Source organism: Canis lupus, chromosome 14, assembly GCF_011100685.1.
Source record: "Canis lupus familiaris isolate Mischka breed German Shepherd chromosome 14, alternate assembly UU_Cfam_GSD_1.0, whole genome shotgun sequence".
NCBI classification, from domain to species: Eukaryota; Metazoa; Chordata; class Mammalia; order Carnivora; family Canidae; genus Canis; species Canis lupus.
Genome location: NC_049235.1, coordinates 30,075,377 through 30,096,503, shown reverse-complemented (window position 1 = coordinate 30,096,503; position 21,127 = coordinate 30,075,377). Strand labels below are relative to the sequence as shown.

Genomic DNA, 21,127 nt, shown 5'->3' with positions numbered 1-21,127 from the left:
TTATTTTTTTTCCTTCTTCATTTCTTTAAGAACAGTATTATTTTGTATCTTTTCATCACAATTAATCAGCATAGTCACCATTCATTGTATACATAGATATCTTTCTTCCACTTCACCTGGATAAGCCTCATTTCCAAAGAAAAGATTGGAGGGGAAAAAAAAAAAAAAAACACCTTTCTTGGATTTTCCTTTTTGTCTAGATCTCCTTGTTGCAATGGAAAACAAAACAAGTTAACCACCTGAGGCGATGCACACTTTCTATGTTTAAGGAGCCAGTTGAATGTCACTTCCTGACCCTATGCTGAGGATCATTCCTATATCCAGCCAGAAAGCTCTGGTCTTGAAAATTGTTGGGATTTCAAGAAAGCCTAATAAGTAGCAATTAACTTTCTTGCCTAAATTCTGTGAGCTACAATAGCCTGACAAAGAAAAAATCCCATGTGGCTCCTGCCTAATGTTTAAAGACAGCAAGAAATGTTTACATGTGTATACCAAAAGACCTGTACAAGAATGTGCGTAACAGCATTATTTGTAATTGAAAAAAATTCAAAGCCTTATCACAGTAGAACATAGAAATTGTAGACCATGCATGTAATGGGGAATTATATAGCAATAAAAATGTCCAGGCTGTTGCAATTCAGGATGACCTAAATAAATCTCACAAACACAATGTCGAGGGTAGGAAGACAGTAATAAAATAATAAATATGGTTGTTCTTTTGTAAGTTTCCAGGCATCATAGTTAGGCCTGCCTTCCCAACGGATGAGTCCATTTCCTCCTGGCTGGGAGCAGAGTGGAAGCATAAGCCACCCTCCCCCACCAAGGAAGAGAGAGGGCAGAATCAGGCTGCACACAGTTTCCTTTTCCAATCTCCATAGGCCTTTCCTGGGGTGTCTGAGTGGGCTCAGCTGGTTAAGCGTCTGACTCTTGATTTTGGCTCAGGGCATGATCTCAAAATTGTGGGATCAGCCCCATGACGGGCTCCTCGCTTGGTCATGAAGCATGCTTAAAATTCTCTCTTGCCTTCTTCCCTCCTCACCCCTGATCCATTCTCTCTCTTTCTCTCCGCCCCCACCCTCTGCCTTCTAAAAAAAAAAAAAAAAAAATCCAAACTCCACAGGCATTCCCCAACCCAAGGGGACTGCTAGTGAAGGCCTGGAGAGGCCAAGGGTTATATACTGTACAGGACAGGTACCCTTCATATAAAAGGCAAAGTAAGGAGTGGAGAAGAATAAGGCAGAATTGAAGAAGAAACAGTTGCTAGTGTCCTCTGTTTCACTTCCGGGCACTTGCCACTCATACTGTTTTATATCTGGGTTCCTCAGCCTCAGCACTACTAACATTTTATGCCAAACATTTTGGAGGTGGGACGTTAGGGGTGGGCTACCCTGACTCTTGCGTCTTCATTTTCAAACATGTATTTGCATGTATGTAAAGGCATGTAAAGGAATGACACAAAGACAGTTGAGTTTGTTGGAGCAATGGCTTGATCCCCTTGATTTACGCTCATGTGAATATGGTTGTATCTATTTATGCATTTTTTAATCATTAAAGGAACTATGCCCAGCTAGTTCCATTTAAATTATAACTTGAATACTTTGGAGCAGAAAAAATATATTTTTTGAGTTAATAAAAATAATCAAGGGTAATTTAATTTTCACTCATGTCTTTTATGATTAAAAAAAAAAACAGTAAAGTTTCATTCCAAGTAGAAAATTTTCTTCCTGGAAAAGATGTAGAGAAAAGGGGTAGAGATAACAACTCACTTAAATATATATATAATCTTATTTTTGTATTGCCTTTTTTCTGGGTTAAATTTTTTTTAAGATTTTTATTTATTCATTCATGAGAGAGAGAGGGAGGCAGAGACACAGGCAGAGGGAGAAGCAGGCTCCATGCAGGGAGCCCGACATGGGACTCCATCCTAGGTCTCCAGGATCTCACCCTGGGCTGAAGGTGGCGCCAAACCGCTGAGCCACCGGGGCTGCCCTAATTTTCAATTATTACATTTTGATAGTTTTAAGTAAAATTACTTAGAATGATTCCAGATTTCTAAAACCACTTTTTAAAATCTAGGATAATTCTAAATATATGTAGTTTTAAGGAATTCTTTGCTATTTTTAGTAAAATTAATTCAAAAAGAAATACAAAAAAGTAGTTGACTAGCAAATAATCTGATTGTCAGTGAAAAGATATTCCTAGGAAAATCATTTTGTTGCATAAGTCTTAATTTTGTGAATGGGTTCTAAAATACAATAAGATGTCTCAAAAGCATAATTTCATATTTCAAAAAAACTCTTAAAAACATTTTGTTTCATAGGCAGAAACCGTTATTGCATAGACAAAAATTATGCTGGCGTTCTTATCATATGGGACAGAATTTTTGGTAAGTAAAATGTATATTAATTTAAAAATAGTAACCTAGCTCCTTAACTCACAGGGAATCAAAGATCATATCCTGTTTATCTTCCAGGGACATTCGAGGCAGAAAATGAAAAAGTTGTATATGGTCTAACACATCCCATAAATACATTTGAACCATTCCAGGTGCAGGTAACTGATTTTATTGATTATATCCTTTCATAAATCTTATAGTTAAAAAAAAGATCAATTGTTGAAAGGTGAAAGTACGTTACACTATCCTGAAAATAAAGGTTTTTGGTTTTTTTTTTTTTAACCATAAAAGCAGTTGGAAATAATTCTGGCACTCAAACAAAATCTCTGATCAAATTGGGCAAAATGCACTTGAAAACAACTCATTATAAGATCTCTTAAATATATCTACTACCGAGAATTTTTTTAAAATAGTGCTTTAGCAAACATATCCTTTCTCAGAACAGACCTGAAATATATTCATGTATTCAGAAGGAGCAGTAGTAAATGCATAATTAAGGCTGATACCACAGTAAGAAAAAATATTTGCTTTAAGGCTGCATGACTCTGGTTAGAAATTCAACATGAGGCCTTTGCCCTACTCTTCTTGGACCTAGATGTCAGGAGCTATTACAAGCTGGTTAGGTCTGCACATTACCTCACCTGCTAAGAGTTGTTGCACTGGACCCGTTTTCTGTTAGACATGTGGTATTAGTTGTTCACTGATCTCAATGGCTGGCACTAGAGAAATGAAGAATGTCTGTGAAGCTCCGATTCGTCAGCAATGGACCACCACAAACACTCCTGGGGCTAGGAACTAGTAAATGAGAAAAAGATAAGAATGCTTGAAAAACTGAAGAGGTCAGCCAGTGACAGCTCTGTATATGGTTGGGTTTACAGAATTCAGTAAGGGAGGAAATTATAGGTTTATGTGGGGTCTGTTTTCTGAACCTCTGTCTTAAAAGTTTTTAAGAAATTTAAAATAAGAACGTGACATTTATTGAGATTTTACTATGTGCAGGGTATTGCTAATGCCTCATCACAAATGTTTAATGTAGACTTTACTAAAATCTTATGAAACAGTGATTCTTTTTATCCTCATTTTTTAGAGGATGAAACTGAAATTGCCAGGTTTTTTTTTTATGTTTATTTTATTTTATTTTTTTTATTGGTGTTCAATTTACTAACGTAGAGAATAACACCCAGTGCCCGTCACCCATTCACTCCCACCCCCCGCCCTCCTCCCCTTCTACCACCCCTAGTTCGTTTCCCAGAGTTAGCAGTCTTTACATTCTGTCTCCCTTTCTGATATTTCCCACACATTTCTTCTCCCTTCCCTTATTTTCCCTTTCACTATTATTTATATTCCCCAAATGAATGAGAACATATAATGTTTGTCCTTCTCCGACTGACTTACTTCACTCAGCATAATACCCTCCAGTTCCATCCACGTTGAAGCAAATGGTGGGTTTTAAATAAGTTAACCAGCTACATACAGCAAGCTTAACCAAAGAGGGTTGCAGGCCAAGCCCAAGACTTGCCTACCTCAATTTAACTTTTGCACCGTGCTGCCTATTTACAGAAAAAGCCATCACAAATTGCCTCCATTTTTCAAATGAAAGATATTTTTATCTCACTACTTCAAAAGAGAACAGTTAATTATTTATTTTCTTCCTTCTCAACTATAGGCCATTTCTATCTCTATGTTGGGCATTATTAAAAATATATCTCTCAGGGGAAGATTAACAAATATTTCAGAGTACTTTCTTAGTAAGAAATTTTATAGAATTGAAATCAATTTTAAAATAATACATTGAGGGGCATCTGGGTGGCCCAGTCAGTTGAGTGTCTGCCTTCAGCTCAGGTTATGATCCTGGGGTCCTGGGATTGAGTCCCGCATCAGGCTCCAGGCTCCAGGGGGAGCCTGCTTCTCCCTCTCCCTCTGCCTGCCAACTCCCCCTGTTTGTGCTCTCTCTCTCTCTCTCTCTCTTTCTCAGTCTCTCTCTGTCAAATAAATAAATAAAATCTTAAAAAAAACAATACGGGGATAGAGGGAACATTCCTCAACATCTTAAAAGCCATCTACGAAAAGCCCACAGCAAATATCATTCTCAATGGGGAAGCACTGGGAGCCTTTCCCCTAAGATCAGGAACAAGACAGGGATGTCCACTCTCACCACTGCTATTCAACATAGTACTGGAAGTCCTAGCCTCAGCAATCAGACAACAAAAAGACATTAAAGGCATTCAAATTGGCAAAGAAGAAGTCAAACTCTCGCTCTTCACCGATGACATGATACTCTACATAGAAAACCCAAAGTCTCCACCCCAAGATTGCTAGAACTCATACAGCAATTCGGTAGCATGGCAGGATACAAAATCAATGCCCAGAAATCAGTGGCATTTCTATACACTAACAATGAGACTGAAGAAAGAGAAATTAAGGAGTCAATCCCATTTACAATTGCACCCAAAAGCATAAGATACCTAGGAATAAACCTAACCAAAGAGGTAAAGGATCTATACCCTCAAAACTATAGAACACTTCTGAAAGAAATTGAGGAAGACACAAAGAGATGGAAAAATATTCCATGCTCATGGATTGGCAGAATTAATATTGTGAAAATGTCAATGTTACCCAGGGCAATTTACACGTTTAATGCAATCCCTATCAAAATACCATGGACTTTCTTCAGAGAGTTAGAACAAATTATTTTAAGATTTGTGTGGAATCAGAAAAGACCCCGAATAGCCAGGGGAATTTTAAAAAAGAAAACCATATCTGGGGGCATCACAATGCCAGATTTCAGGTTGTACTACAAAGCTGTGGTCATCAAGACAGTGTGGTACTGGCACAAAAACAGACACATAGATCAGTGGAACAGAATAGAGAACCCAGAAGTGGACCCTCAACTTTATGGGCAACTAATATTCGATAAAGGAGGAAAGACTATCCATTGGAAGAAAGACAGTCTCTTCAATAAATGGTGCTGGGAAAATTGGACATCCACATGCAGAAGAATGAAACTAGACCACTCTCTTGCACCATACACAAAGATAAACTCAAAATGGATGAAAGATCTAAATGTGAGACAAGATTCCATCAAAATCCTAGAGGAGAACACAGGCAACACCCTTTTTGAACTAGGCCACAGTAACTTCTTGCAAGATACATCCACGAAGGCAAAAGAAACAAAAGCAAAAATGAACTATTGGGACTTCATCAAGATAAGAAGCTTTTGCACAGCAAAGGATACAGTCAACAAAACTCAAAGACAACCTATAGAATGGGAGAAGATATTTGCAAATGACGTATCAGATAAAGGGCTAGTTTCCAAGATCTATAAAGAACTTCTTAAACTCAACACCAAAGAAACAAACAATCCAATCATGAAATGGGCAAAAGACATGAACAGAAATCTCACAGAGGAAGACATAGACATGGCCAACATGCATATGAGAAAATGCTCCGCATCACTTGCCATCAGGGAAATACAAATCAAAACCACAATGAGATACCAACTCACACCAGTGAGAATGGGGCAAATTAACAAGGCAGGAAACAACAAATGTTGGAGAGGATGCAGAGAAAAGGGAACCCTCATACACTGTTGGTATGTGAACTGGTGCAGCCACTCTGGAAAACTGTGTGGAGGTTCCTCAAAGAGTTAAAAATAGACCTGCCCTATGACCCAGCAATTGCACTGTTGGGGATTTACCCCAAAGATTCAGATGCAATGAAACGCCGGGACACCTGCACCCCGATGTTTATAGCAGCAATGGCCACAATAGCCAAACTGTGGAAGGAGCCTCGGTGTCCATCGAAAGATGAGTGGATCAAGAAGATGTGGTTTATGTATACAATGGAATATTACTCAGCTATTAGAAATGACAAATACCCACCATTTGCTTCAACGTGGATGGAACTGGAGGGTATTATGCTGACTGAAGTAAGTCAATCAGAGAAGGACAAACATTATATGTTCTCATTCATGTGGGGAATATAAATAATAGTGAAAGGGAATATAAGGGAAGGGAGAAGAAATGTGTGGGAAATATCAGAAAGGGAGACAGAACGTAAAGACTGCTAACTCTGGGAAACGAACTAGGGGTGGTAGAAGGGGAGGAGGGCGGGGGGTGGGCATGATTGCGTGACGGGCACTGGGGGTTATTCTGTACATTGGTAAATTGAACACCAATAAAAAAATAATAATAAAAAATCACCAACTCAGAAGCCAGAAAAACAAAAAACAAAAAAACAAAACAAAACAAAACAAAAACAATACGTTGAGAGCTACCTTTTCACTTGGTGTAGTCTTATCTCTATAATAAGGACATTAAAAAGGAAATAGCCTACTGGTCTCTGTCCTCTGGGATGGAGCCTTTGAAATTTCATGTGCAGGGATTCCTGGGTGGCTCAGTGGTTGTGTCTGCCTTTGCCTCAGGTCATGATCCCAGGGTCCTGGGATCAAGACCCACATCAGGCTCCCCACAGAGACCCTGCTTCTCCCTCTGCCTATGTTTCTGCCTCTCCCCCTGTGTCTCTCATGAATAAATAAATAAGATCTTTAAAAAAAATTGCATGTGCATGTGAATCATGAGAGGATCTTATTATTAATGTGCAGATTCTGTGCAGTAGGTCTGAAGTGTGTCCAACATTCTGTATTTCTAACAAGCTCCTGGGAGATGCTGAACCTTTTGTTCCCTGGCTGATCCTCTATGTAGCAAGGCTTTGGGAGTGTACACTCCTGCTGAAGAAAAGGAGCTCATATCTGAAACAGAATGGAAAACAGAAAATTACACACCATGAGCCATACAAGGAGTTACATAATTAGAATTTGGAGGGACACAATATTCAGACAGTCACAATATTTATGAGCGACCACTGTGTATCTCTGTCAGGTTCGGTGCCCCAGGCCTCTGCCCTCATATAAGCATTTTGTTATCACAACTGCGTGTAAGGCATAGGCTTCTAGATGCTCACTTACATTGTGAAAATGTCATATAGGCATGTTGTGTGAATTAAGAGTTCCTGACCCTACAAAACATATACTTACTCTTACTTACATTCCTTTATATTCAGATAAATTTCTCACCTTTCCCTCAGAGGCATCAAAAGCAAGTAGGATGAGTGGGGAAAAATTAGAGAGGAAGACAAACCATGAAAGACTCCTAACTCTGGGAAATAAAGGGTTGCAGAAGGGGAGGTGGGTGGGGGATAGGATAACTGGGTGATAGACATTAAGTAGGGCACTTGATGGGATGAGCACTGAATGTTATACTATATGTTGGCAAACGGAATTTAAATAAAATATATTTTTTAAAAAAGTAAGTAGGATGGCCCCCACTAGTTGGGAGAGGGTTCTTCCCCCCTTTATTATAAGGCATAGGACACTCACTTTGCTCTCCTTTGGAATCTAGGAGTTTCAGAGCATTGGAAAGCAAATAAATAAGAAAGTACTTCTAATTTAAAAACGTTGCCATGTATTTTTCATAGCCTGTGTCTAGGATGAGAGCAATAATATGCAGTTAGAGGCATCTAGGTGGCTCGGTGGGTTGAATGGCGGATTTTGGGTTTTGACTCGGTCATGATCTTAGGGTCCTGGGAACCAGCCCTGCAACGGGCTCCATGCTCAGCAGAAAGCCTACTTGCGGTTCTGTCCTCCCTCAGCCCTTCCCCCTCACTGTGCTCACTCTTTCTCTAAAATAAATAAATAAGTAAATAAGTAAATAAAATGCAGTTTTCAAAATAACAAGAGGGATAAGTATATTAATATATGTTATAACTCCTAAGCACATTACATTGTGTATTATTATTATTTTTTTATTATTAAGGCCCGGGATAAATTCCCATCTGACAGTTCCCTTTTCCGGAAAAGCTGCTCTGCTAAAACCTACATTGCTCATTAATTGTTTCAGATTTCTTATTGTAATGTTTCAAGCAGTTTTAAAACCATTTTTATTATCCTAGCAGTTTAATTTATTTAAGAGACAGTGAAAATGCCAGTAAGACCACAAATTCTCATAGAACCAAAACTCCTTTCTACATTAATTTATTATATCACTTATAATAGAAGTCAGCTTTAGAGTTTATAGCTCTAGGACTATTTTTAAATCCAATGATACATTATTATAATATGTATGGAATACATAGCTAATTACCCATTAGCTGATATTTACCAAATACTTCTCATATTTGAGCCTACTTTTAACTTCTGTACTTGTCAAATGTACAATGTTATTTACAGAATATGGATTTCCGCAATAAGACTAAGAAATGGACTGGAATATTTTCCATTAATTATAGACACGATTATCTACAACTCAATACAGTAATTAAAGGACTATTTTTTAAATTTTTATTTATTTATTCATGAGAGAGAGAGAGAGGCAGAGACACAGGCAGAGGGAGAAGCAGTCTCCATGCAGGGAGCCTGATGTGGGACTCGATACCCGGACTCCAGGATCACGCCCTGGGCTGAAGGCAGGTGCTAAACCACTGAGCCACCCAGGGATCCCCTAAAGACTATTTTTAAATATGTAATATGTTTCCATGTTCAACCTCTTAATATCCATATAGCAAGACTTCAGAAATAATATCATTAAACATGGATGTCGAGTGCACAAGCTGCTAAGTTAATTCCATTGGAAACAGACATTTTTCTATTTTGTCGATTTTCTAAATAGTTGTCCTCTTTTATAATTTCAAAATTATAATTTTGTGGAGCTTCAGAAATATTGAAAGAACACATTTAAGCTTAAAGGACACAGAATGAGTAGAGTGAATTACAATTTGGAATGCAAGTGTATATTAATCTACATTAACCAAATTGCACATAACCCATATATTACAGAACAAATAAACAAATCACATTGAAAAATAAATAAATAAATGTATAATCAATTATATAATCAATTAATATTTTTGTTATGAATTTTTCTTATTTTAAATAAGCCATATTTTTATTCTTCTAGTTTCACCATTTAGTTTACATATGGACTACATTCTGGGCCACACCTGGATTCTTCAATAAGTTTTCTGTCATATTTAAAGGACCAGGATGGGGTCCAGGTAAACCAAGACTTGGACTAAGTGAAGAAATCCCAGAGGTAAATTGAGTTCGTGTTAGTGATGGTGAAGATTAGCATCATATTGCCAGGTCTACAGCCAGCCTGTTGACTTCATGCAGATGTGGAAAAAAAAAAATGTCCTCTTAGGCAGATACTGCTCTCTGGTTCACAACCTGCTGAGTGGAAACCACCTAGGGGCCAAATTAGAGTGGGGACTTCTCCCAGTCAGACACTGCCTCTTACTTGGGAGCATGGTTTGGGGAACAGAACAGCAGAGGCTAGTTTTCAGATCCACTCAAACATATAGCAAAGAGTATTTATGTAATGCAAAAACAATGCAAACACATGTCCCTTGGTCACAAAATTCTAAAACACTAGAGATGGAGGGAGCCTTAGAGATGATTCAATGTAGCCTTAATTATGTTCATGAAAAAAATGAAGAGATGGTCAACATCACTAATAATCAGGCAAATGCAAACCAAAACCACAATGAGATATCACCTTACACCTGATAGAATGGCTAAAATAAAAAAGACAAGAAATAACAAGTGTTAGTGAGGATGTAGAGAAGAAGAATTTCCCATATGCTGTTGATGGGAATGTAAATAAGTACAGCCAATGAGTGGAGGGGCCTGAAAGATACAGACTTCTAGTTATGAAATGAGTAAGTTACAGGAATAAAAGTCACAGCATAAAGAATATAGTTGATGATATTGTAATAGCAGTATATCAAGATAGATGGTAGCTATACTTGTGGTGAACATACCATAAGGTATAAATTAATCAAATCACCAAGTTGTACACTTGAAACTAATGTAACATTGTGTGGTAACTATACTGAAATTAAAGAAAGAAACAAAGTCTCTAGAATGGAAAATCTAAAGTCACACCAAGTGATATGGTTATTAAATTAGACCATAACTTTATCCATTCTGTAGTAGAGTAGTAGTAGCATTAAATTCAGAAATCATATTAAAACCCAAAAGCAAGTGAAGTGGAGATTTGAAACTCTGGAAAACCAATGAAAAATTCAGTTTTAATCTGGAATTCTTTATATAGAGGTGATAAGAAGGAATTTCTTTCCAATCCTTGGGATACATATTGTGATTCCTTATTTTAATAATTGTCATTAATAGTAATCTAAAAACAATAGAAAGAGTAAACTATTGTTGATTTTAAAGATGATTGTGAGTATAAAAATTAGCCAGTATTACAAGGAAATAAAACTAGTTTTTATTTGAATATTGTTATTTTTCAAAAATCTTGATCTAAATAAGGATGGTTTCTCATCCAATTATGAAAGCTGCTATGCTGATATTTCCCAGATGCTTTTAATTTTGTTCATAACCAGTTATGTAACAATGAGTAAACTGATAGGTGAAAATAATTTCCTTATTTCAGCCCCCAAAATTTAGTTAACTATGATCCATTTTTTATTCCTTCTATTTTTCAATAGATAATCCAAAGTGAATATTCTACATAGTTGTGCCTAAATTTGCATTACAAAAGTAGAATTGTAGTATTTCTGAGAAACTCTATAGCTTAAGAAAGTTGTTTCCAATAAAGCAATATTTCCCTTTAAGGCATGATTATCTCCATTACTAGAATCACTTCCCATTTTTTTTCTTTTTCTTTACTTTCATGTGTAATCATGGACATATTTCTGTATTCATATTTTGTATTTCATCTTTTTATATTCATTTTGGTTGTTTATCATCAGTACATATTGATGACTCAATTCTTACACTGGTTTATTATAAAGCAGACTAAATCAAAATCATAATGCTTCTGAAATGAAAAACGAGTTTCTGTACTTTTGTTTTTCTATCCAAACCAAAAAGATAGCATTGGAGTCATTTGGGGGGAAATAAAAGAAATAGCAAAGTTTTTCTTTTCTTTTTGTGCATCTCCTTTTCACTTAGTGTGAATTTCAATGAGAGGAATAAGCCAAGAAACAATTAAAGGAACACCTTTTTTCTTTCTTCCTAGGTCACGGGGAAAGAAGTTCCCTTCTCATCATCTGTGTCCCATCTCTTAAAGATATATGCAGTTGTGCAGTTTGCTTTGATGCTAGCATTTTATGAAGAGACCTTTGCAGATAAAGCTGTAAGTGGTGTCCATTTTAAGTATCTAGGAAATTTTGTGAGAAAATTATCTGCTCTTCTATTATAGCTGTGCTCTATTTTTTTCTGTAACGTCCACTTTAATGTTGGAAAATCTCCCTTTTAAACAGATAAATTAATTCTCCTAGACTATTAAGTATAAGTTAATTAATTATATCTAAAGTGTTCCTATGTATAATATCTATCAGATGGTATGCTAATGATATTGATTTGGCATTGGAGAAACAATAAAAGTCTTACCTGAGAATTTTTAACCACAAACCAGCCTTCACTCCGGTATAGGTCTTGGACTAATACTAACCATGGATTTATAAACCTAAACCAAGAATATGGTTTAAAGTATTCTCAGATTAAGTCTCGTGTGTCTAATAGAACCATGTTCAAAACATGCTTGGAGCAATCTCCTCAAACTTGAGTGTCAGAGTATTCCCACAGATTATGTCAATGATTATGAACTCAGAGCTAAACAGCACAGAAACACCCGAGAGAAAGCAGGCCATCACGATGAAGCATTAGCAAAAATGACAAAACAGAATTGAACTCTCAAAAACAACAGATGTTTAAAATTAAAGTAAAACATAAATTTAGTAAATTTAATATGTTTGAAGAAGCCGAAAATGAAATTGAGAAGATGTGAAAATTATGAAAACTTAAGAAACAAGACCATCAAAAATCATAGGGCATATTTAAAAATAATCACATTAAACTTGTAGAACACAAAAATTTGATAACAGACCTGAGAAAGTCGATGATTTAAATAGCAGTTTAATTTTTATTTATTTATGATAGTCACACAGAGAGAGAGAGAGAGAGGCAGAGACACAGGCAGAGGGAGAAGCAGGCTCCATGCACCGGGAGCCTGACATGGGATTCGATCCCGGGTCTCCAGGATCCCGCCCTGGGCCAAAGGCAGGCGCCAAACCGCTGCGCCACCCAGGGATCCCTAAATAGCAGTTTAAAGGCAAATTAAGAGTCTCAGTGAATTAATAGAGTCATCCATTTTTTTTAAATGACCCATTATACAGTGCTAAAAGATAATGAGGTAAGTAAAACATGACAAATTATCTTCAGGCATAAAGAATAATGTGGAAAAATACAAAAAAAAAAAGATGGCAGAATTAAAAAAAAATAAATGAATACAAATGGGATTAGTGGATAGTGAATTCAACCAAAACAAATTAACTTTATTCAAAGACTAGGTTTGTGCTATTTACAGATATCAGTCCATGAAAACTCCATGCTAATAGACATTCATAAATAATATATGCAGAAAAAAATGTGGCTACTATATAGTTACTTTTGATAATTTAATATATAAACCCTATCGGATCATTTTTAATAATTTCATACCATTTTAATAATCCTAATATGGTAATTCCACTAGAACAATTACAATTATTCCATACATCCTATTTAATGAATTTAAGAAGGAAGCCTACTTGAAATAGATTACTGAATGTGTTAGGTAGGACTCACTGGTTATATGTGAGAGATATTCAATCCAGGGTAAATTTATTAGCTCACATGACTGAAGAGTTTGGGGCTATTTCTTCTTGATGCAGTGTTGACCCAAAGAGTCAAATGATGTTATCAGGAACTTTCTCATTCTTTTCTGCAACTATGCTTTTCTCAGTGCAGGTTTTCCTACAAACTCTCCTCCTTCATGGTGGCAAGATGTCTACCAGCAGTTCTAGCTTTAAATACTGCTAAACCAAGATTCCCAGAAGTGATGGCTCCAAGGTGGAGTCTGATGTTCTGGATATCACTGAACCAATCAATGTCATTCATCCTATGAATGGGGGAAGAGGGTCAGTTCCACAGGATCCTCACGGTCAGAGAAGAGGAAAAGAATAGCTTGAAAGAAAATTAAGTGATGGTACACAGAAAAAATGAAATAGATGTGAATAGACAAAAATAACAAATATTAGATACTTATAAATCCTTCTCACTAATAAATATATGCTTAAACTTGTTTTCAAAAAATACTCTTTAAATACTTATAAAATGCATAGTAACATATAAACTTCCCTGTAGGATACCTTTACTTAAATTATCTATTACATGAGTGTCTATTAGATATCTTCTGCCCTATGAAACAGAATATCCAATTAAATATGTCTTAAATATAACTGGAAATTCAGGGGCTGGTGTTTCTGGGATTGGTTAGTTCATCAATTCAAACATGTAGAGCTTCCAAAAAGGCTTTTCTATAATTCCTTTGGCTTTCATCATCATAAGATAATCACAGCAATTTCAGTGCTCACAGACTGTGACCAAAATCAGCAAGTTCTCTTCTTCTATAGCATCTTATAAATTTCATTTATTTAAGAAGGAGGGAAAATTAAATCTTGGGGATCCCTGAGTGGCTCAGCAGTTGAGCTCCTGCCTTCGGCCCAGGGCGTGATCTTGGAGTCCTAGGATCCAGTCCCACATTAGGCTCCCTGCAGGGAGCCTGCTTCTCCCTCTGCCTGTATCTCTGTCTCTGTCTTTCTCTCTCTCTTTCTCTCTCTCTCTCTGTCTCATGAATAAATAAATAAAATCTTTAAAAAAAGGAAGGAAAAAAAGCCCCAGAATATTTCCCAGCAAATGTCCTTTCATGTCTCATTATTCAGGAGTAATTCACATGTCCACACTGAACCAATAACTAACACCAGCTCATGAATTAACCATGAATGAAATATACCAGACATAATTTATACCCTGGGGATAAAGAGTTCACTTTCCTCCTGAGCACATTCCTTGCTTATACCTTGACAAAATCAGCATAGTAATAGTACAGAAGAAGTGGGGGATATTTCCTGGTTGGGCAGTCAATAGTGTGTGGCACAGTATGTCCTACTAAATAAAATAGGTTTACAGAAAGTTACTATAAACAGCACTGGATAATATACTAAGGAAATCCCATTTTAACTTTTAACCTTATTTAAAGATCTTACCGATTGGTATTAGTCATATGTATTTATAGGTTTTACATTTAAAACTAATAAGCTAGCATTGTTACAAGTAGTAACCCCAATTTTTGAACAATAGGCAAGTTCATATGTGCTCTCTGTCCAAAGACAATATTTGTACAAAAACTATAGTAAAATATTGAATTAACTTTTTTGAGTATAACAGAAAACAATGAATTAAATTCTAGTTTTCATTTTGTGAAATGAAAGTAAGAAATAGGATGCAATGTGACCAGAAATTCTTGAGAACAGAGTGGTAGGAAACATGCTGGCTCATTGTTTGCTCTTTCATATATGCACCGCAAGTAATAAAATCAATTCCATGTTGTGCTGGGTTCAGTTGTCTTTAGCTTCAAAATGAGACAAAATATGAACCCAAGAATTTATTTTAGTAGTAAAGTTTTCTTAAAAGCAGCATGAACCAAATCACTCTTAGCAATGCATGTGTAGACATCAAACTACCATAATAGACTAATACTCAGGTATGACATAAGTAACCCATCACTGATTACTTCGTTAAGTTACTTTGTTATCTTATTTTTTTTCACCTAAATAATGACCAGAATATGCATGTGTGAATAGAGCTCCCATAGTTGAATGAGACCAGAAGAAAAGCTAGATCATCTACATCTAAATATCTAACTCTCTATAAACTAATCAATGTTGAGTACAGTTTGCATTATTGAATTTTTAGTTGTACTAAGTAAAACCCAAAATAAATTATACCCACTCATAGAAACAAAATTAGAAATTTATCCATTTTGATTTTGAAATAGAAACCCTTCACATTAAGTTTACCAAGATATTTGATGGTCTAGGCATGTGAAAGTACTTCCTGGGCAAAAATGTAGCTAGATACAGTGTATATTAAAAGTTGCAACTGATAACAAGTCTTCATAAGATTTTTCTACCTCAATAAAAAACAGAAACTCGTATAGATATATTGACAAAGAGAAATGCCAAGTGTTGAAATCCTTTTCAGGCTGAAATTAGAGTTGGAGACAGCTTCGTTCCTGACACAAATTAATTTTGAAAGGTGTATTTGCTTGTTTCCCACACATGTTTTTCTTTGCTAAAAACATGCTGCGCAACGAGGAAAAAAAGTTGCTTATTTGTAACATTCTGTAGTACCTTTTTAGGCTCAGCAATGTTTAAAAGCATATGAAGACATTAACATCCAACAGCAATATTTTTTTTCCAGATTCACTGTAGCCAATAATCACATAGAAAAGTTGTGGCTGACTTGTAATTGGGGATCCTGCTGTGGTCCCACAGCCTTTTCTGTTTATGCATATACCAGAGTAGATAAATACTTACTTGTTTTAGGTGTGCATGTTCTGTATAAATAACTTTGAGAGTCAAAAAAGCAATTTGATGGCCACCACAAAAGTGTAAAAGGCACATTCCTTTCTTACTGAGACTTGAAATGCATACATTTAAATATATAGTGTTTGGTTTAGTGATATGACCCACAGACTTCTATGTTGATTTTGGTTTGGTAATGCTTGGGGAATCAATTCCTTAGCTGCCAGAGTCCAGTTCATGGGGTGATATCATGAATACACGTTTGAAATGAAAATATGGACACACTAGCGTGTTTCCAAAGTAAAACTGTAAAGGCAATGCTATTCTTTTAAATAATAGACACACTCAAAAGAGTTTGAATCTTTCACAGAGTCTTAGAATGTGTAAGAAAGTTTCCACAGGTAGTTTTTTTAACACAGATTATTTGATGATATATTTCAAGTTAATGAGGCATCTGAGAATATCCAATATAAATTTGGGAACATACTTTTATAGTTTTGAATTCCCCTGTATATTGAATTCTATAAAATATTATGGGCACTGCAATTTTGTAACTAAGGTTTTCATGTGGACATATTTTAACAGACTCTTTGAAAAAAAATCACTATATTTAATTGTACTCTCATAATACAGCGTAGCTTATGCAAATTAGATCTAGTTTATGTCTTACACAAAATCTCTCAAGTCAATATCCAGGGTCTACTTTTTGTTGTTGTTGTTTTGTTTTGCTTTGTTTTTTTTATTTTTTTTTAACTCCAGTGCAGCCCATTGAGATCTAATTTAATTTCTTAAAGTTTTTAGGTGATATCTAAAGTAATGTGAAAAACAAACAAACAAACATGTGAGCTAAAATAAGCATCAGTTATAACTGAAAGCCTGAAATAAATGTATTAAGTGTCTGCTAAAGGATATTTTTAAAAGCTACCTTCTAAGAAGCATGTGCTTCAGGCGCTCAGAAAAGTGATTATCATGAGTTCTAATGAAAAATAGAATTGTTTGGGGATTTTTTTAAAGATTTTATTTTATGATTTATTCATGAGAGACACAGAGACAGAGAGAGAGAGAGAGAGAGAGAGGCAGAGACACAGGCAGAGGGAGAGGCAGGCTCCATGCAGGGAGCCCGACGTGGGACTCGATCTCAGGTCTCCAGGATCACACTCTGGGCCAAAGGCAGCACTAAACCTCTGAGCCACCCAGGGATCCCCCAAAAATATAATTGTTAAAAAATATTTTATTTATTTATTTGAGAGAAAAGACACAAAATGAGGGAAGAGGCAGAGGGAGAGGGAGAAGTAAATTCCCCGCTGAGCAAGGAACCTGACTCGGGACTTAATTCCAGACCCCGGGGATCATGACCTGAGCTGAAGACAGATGCTTAATCGTCTGTGCTACCCAGGCTCCCTGAAAAATATAATTTTTGTACACTATGATTAAGTGGGATACTGCACATTAAAAAATATCATTTATAGGGCAGCCCCGATGGCCCAGCGGTTTGGCACCGCCTTGGTCCCAGGGCGTGATCCTGGAGACCCGGGATCGAGTCCCACATCAGGCTCCCTGCATGGAGTCTGCTTCTCCCTCTGCCTGTGTCTCTGCTTCTCTCTCTCTCTCTCTCTCTCTCTCTCTGTCTGTCTTGAATAAATAAATAAAATCTTTTAAAAATATATCATTTATACAAATAATGAAATATTAACTGTGAAATTAAACATGTCATATTATTAGTATTGTCCCAAACTTTTTTTTTTTGTCCCAAACTTTGATCCCTATCAGGCAGCTCCTTTAATCATATTAAACACAATCAACTATAAAACTGTTTATAATTTGAAGTAATATCACATTTTGATTTATGAAAAATATGTAAAAATTAGACATTTTCACTCAGCTTTGGAAACTCAAAGTTAAAATTCACAGTTCTGAGGAGTTGTCTTTTTTCATTAAAAGTAATCCTCATGAAAAGAAAGTCTTTCTCAGTCTATCTTTTAACACTTCTTTTTTTCTTTTGTATTTTGATAAATAACAAAGATATATAGCTTATATTCTCAGTTGTTTCTTAAATGAAAAAAAGGTAAGAGTTTTCTATCACAAGTATAGCAAAAGTTGGTGTACAGATTTCAATGAGATCTTGAAGTGAATACTGATAATTTAGAATGTCTTCATTGACAGCCAAAATAGTTTTACTGAACTTCCAAGAAAGATACTGTGTCAAAATGGATATCTCCCAGCAACCTCGGTAGGACCTTGCGTTCTGAGGTTGTTGCCTTTTGGATTAATTATTACCCAATATTGAGGCAAGACTCTTCTGTGTTCTCTACCCAATGCCCGGTGAACCATGAAGTTACCCAGTCTGTCTGGTGAGAACATCCGCTAGAGCCAGCACTTCGCAAGCTCTCACGTTGCAAGCTGTAATCCTTCTCTGGCCTCTGATGGCTTTCTCATGTGCATGACCTGAAATACTGGACTTGATGGACACTTTCTGCAGATTTCTAGAGTTCTCTCTGTGCAGCTCTTTCTTTATTGGCACTCTGTCCTCAAAATGCTGAATCCCAGCTCTACTTCTTCAATTCAGAAAGTCCCCAAATTCCCGTGTTCCCTCTGTTCTGTGGCCTGGAAACTCTCCCAAAGTAGTAAACTGGGACAATAATAGGAGTTATGTCATTTATATTTCATTTTCTGGGAATCACTGACCTTTGTTGCCTTATGCTCAGTGTCTTGAAAACATTTTTTTTTTCAGATAAATATTTTTTCAAGTGAGGGGTAAACTGGCTGTTGTTTTTCTATCTTGTCAGGAACACATTCATTTTTTAATGGAGTGGAATCATAGCTTAAAGTACAACTGTAACATAACTGCTCTTTAGGTATTCAAATAAAGTTTTTAAAATGCAATGTTTTGCTTTTATTCCTTACTTTTTATGTAAAAATGTAGTAATTACCTATCAGTTCAGTGTTTCTGAACAATATATTCACTATCTTTTTTAGCCAATATATTTTCTCCTTTGATATATTTAGTTTCTTTGCTTCTCGTTTATTTGTTTGGAATTCTAGAAAATGTTCATTCTAATCACATTCTTTTTTTGTATAGGCTTCAATAGTAACCACCTAGCGGGTTCTGATAACTTAGAAAAGAAAGAGTATAGTCAATATTGACAGTTTTTTTTAAAAAAAAGCATGGTCTTATTTCAAGATAGATTTTTGAGATTCATATGCAAAAATTACAAATTATATATTGTATTATAGTAACCCTGGGGGTTCTATTCTTGTGTCTGTTGCAATACTAAGTATCTTCAAACCTCAAGTTTCAGTGTGACAAATCCAGCAGCTCAAGGCAATGGGAAGGTGGAGCCCACAGTCACAGGGGGGAATGACACAGCCTCCTAGAAGGTGTGCCAGCAAACCCAATCCACTGCCTTCATATCAGAAATCACCAGGATTTAAGTATTAGATGATTTTGACCTCCTTTTAAAGATGCTTGGGAAGATAAGCAATTTGACTTCAAAATAAGACTTCGGTAGTTCTTCTCAGACACCTGTTAGAGAAAATCCTAAAATTTTACTACTTTGTTATAATATCAGTATCTAGACATTTTCATTTCTAAGTCCTTTGAAAAAATCATAGAAAATATTATCAAAACATTTTGACAATACACAAGGTTTTTTCTTAAGATTTATTTACTTGAGAGAGAGAGAGAAGGAGAGGGAGAGGGAGAGAGTGCAAGCAGGGAGAGGGACAGAAGGAGAAGGAAAGAGAGTCTTAAGCAGACTCTGTGCTGAGTATGGAGCCCAATGTGAGGCTCGATCTCATAGTTCTGAGATCACAACCAGAGCTGAAACCAAAAGTCAAGCTCTTAACCTACTGCACCACCCAGGCACCCAATATCTAGAGTTTTTAAAAAAGAAATTGTTTATATAGAAGCATACTATTATTTTACAACATAGTGTATGGAGCTGATATTTCCCTTTGTGAGATATGTCAGGTAGGGAAATAGGAAAAGTAGTTATATTGATCAGCAAAGTTCTCCCATGGAATAGTGAAGAGGTAATATCCCCATCTGAGAAGAAAAAGGCTTTCTTCTTTATACTATAAGCAAAGGAAGGAATCCCACAAACTCATTGATTGTTTAAGCACTTTGAAGCAAACATGTAATTCTAGAGTTCCTATGTAGTTAAAGATGCTTTCTGAGTTGTTTTTTTTTTCCCCATCTACTTAAATGGAAGTTGAACAGAGGTAGAGTTCTTCAGGCATACAGATTTGGACAGTGAATCTTGCATTGGGAAACTTCTATGGAAATAAGGGAAAATGAACTGCTGATTTGAGAGATCGTTTTTATTTTATTTTCTTTTTTTAAAAATATTTTATTTATTTATTCATGAGAGACACAGAAAGAGGCAGAGAGAGAAGCAGGCTCCATGAAGGGAGCCCGATGTGGGACTCGATCCTGGAACTCCGGGATCACGCCCTGAGCCAGAGGCAGACGCTCAACTGCTGAGCCACTCGGGCATCCGGAGAGATCATTTTTCAAAAGGAAAAATAATTCCTTGCTTGATAAAGCTTTTCACGGTTATGGCCTTCCTCACGGTGGTTTAGTTTTGTTGTTGTTGTTGTTGTTGTTTTGGTGACAAAGACTTAAAATGCATTCAAAGGCTAATTAAGAATAATTCCACTTTAGCAGTTTAGGACAGCACTATTTTATATGAAAGATTTATCAGCAGTGTATGGTATGAAATGGGACTCAACCCAAGGAAAAATAAAATTTTATTTGTTATAAAAAACTAATAAGCTTTAAGTCATTTCACAGATTGTTTAAAACACAGGAGTCAAAGTGTTTATAATGGTCAAAGCCTATACATCCTATTTTATGCTTTTTCTCCCTTTTTGCTCTAGTGTTGCTGGCCTATGGACATATTATCAGGCATTAAAGTAGTATGATTTGTAGGGCAGGGATTTTGTCTTTCTTACCCACTCTTTTAAATTCTTATGTACCGTGTGCCTAGCACATACCTCTGAATTTCCAATGATATTGGAAAGAGTTAATGGACCTTTGATTTTTGCTTCTTTATTTTATAGTAATTCATTAAGGTTAACCCAAGTACCATTTGAAAAAGCAGGATAGCCTAAAAATAACAACAATGATATTCTTATCATAACCATTAGTTAGCTTTGTGCCAAGCACTCTTTTCAGTACTTTATTATAGTTGCTGCCAAATCCATATTTTATTTCAGTTGTACCAAACACATAAAAGAGCCCTAGGAATGCCAAATAATTTGCCTATGATTACATGGTTTATAGATTAAATTCATAATTCCAAT

The 21,127-nt window shown here is 36.0% G+C and overlaps 1 protein-coding gene across 4 annotated transcripts in view; it reads left to right on the top strand.

Moving 5' to 3' along the window:
* Nucleotides 1–21,127, top strand: part of AGMO (alkylglycerol monooxygenase) — a 344,572-nt gene that overhangs the window by 160,232 nt on the left and 163,213 nt on the right. For 3 of the 4 annotated variants that reach the window (XM_038556984.1, XM_038556986.1, XM_038556985.1), the window contains 4 exons: nt 2,321–2,386; nt 2,474–2,553; nt 9,349–9,483; nt 11,434–11,550. In XM_038556984.1, coding sequence (XP_038412912.1) covers nt 2,321–2,386; nt 2,474–2,553; nt 9,349–9,483; nt 11,434–11,550 — 398 coding nt within the window. The remainder of the gene's footprint in view (nt 1–2,320; nt 2,387–2,473; nt 2,554–9,348; nt 9,484–11,433; nt 11,551–21,127) is intronic. The other variant, XM_038556987.1, reaches the window with a different exon arrangement.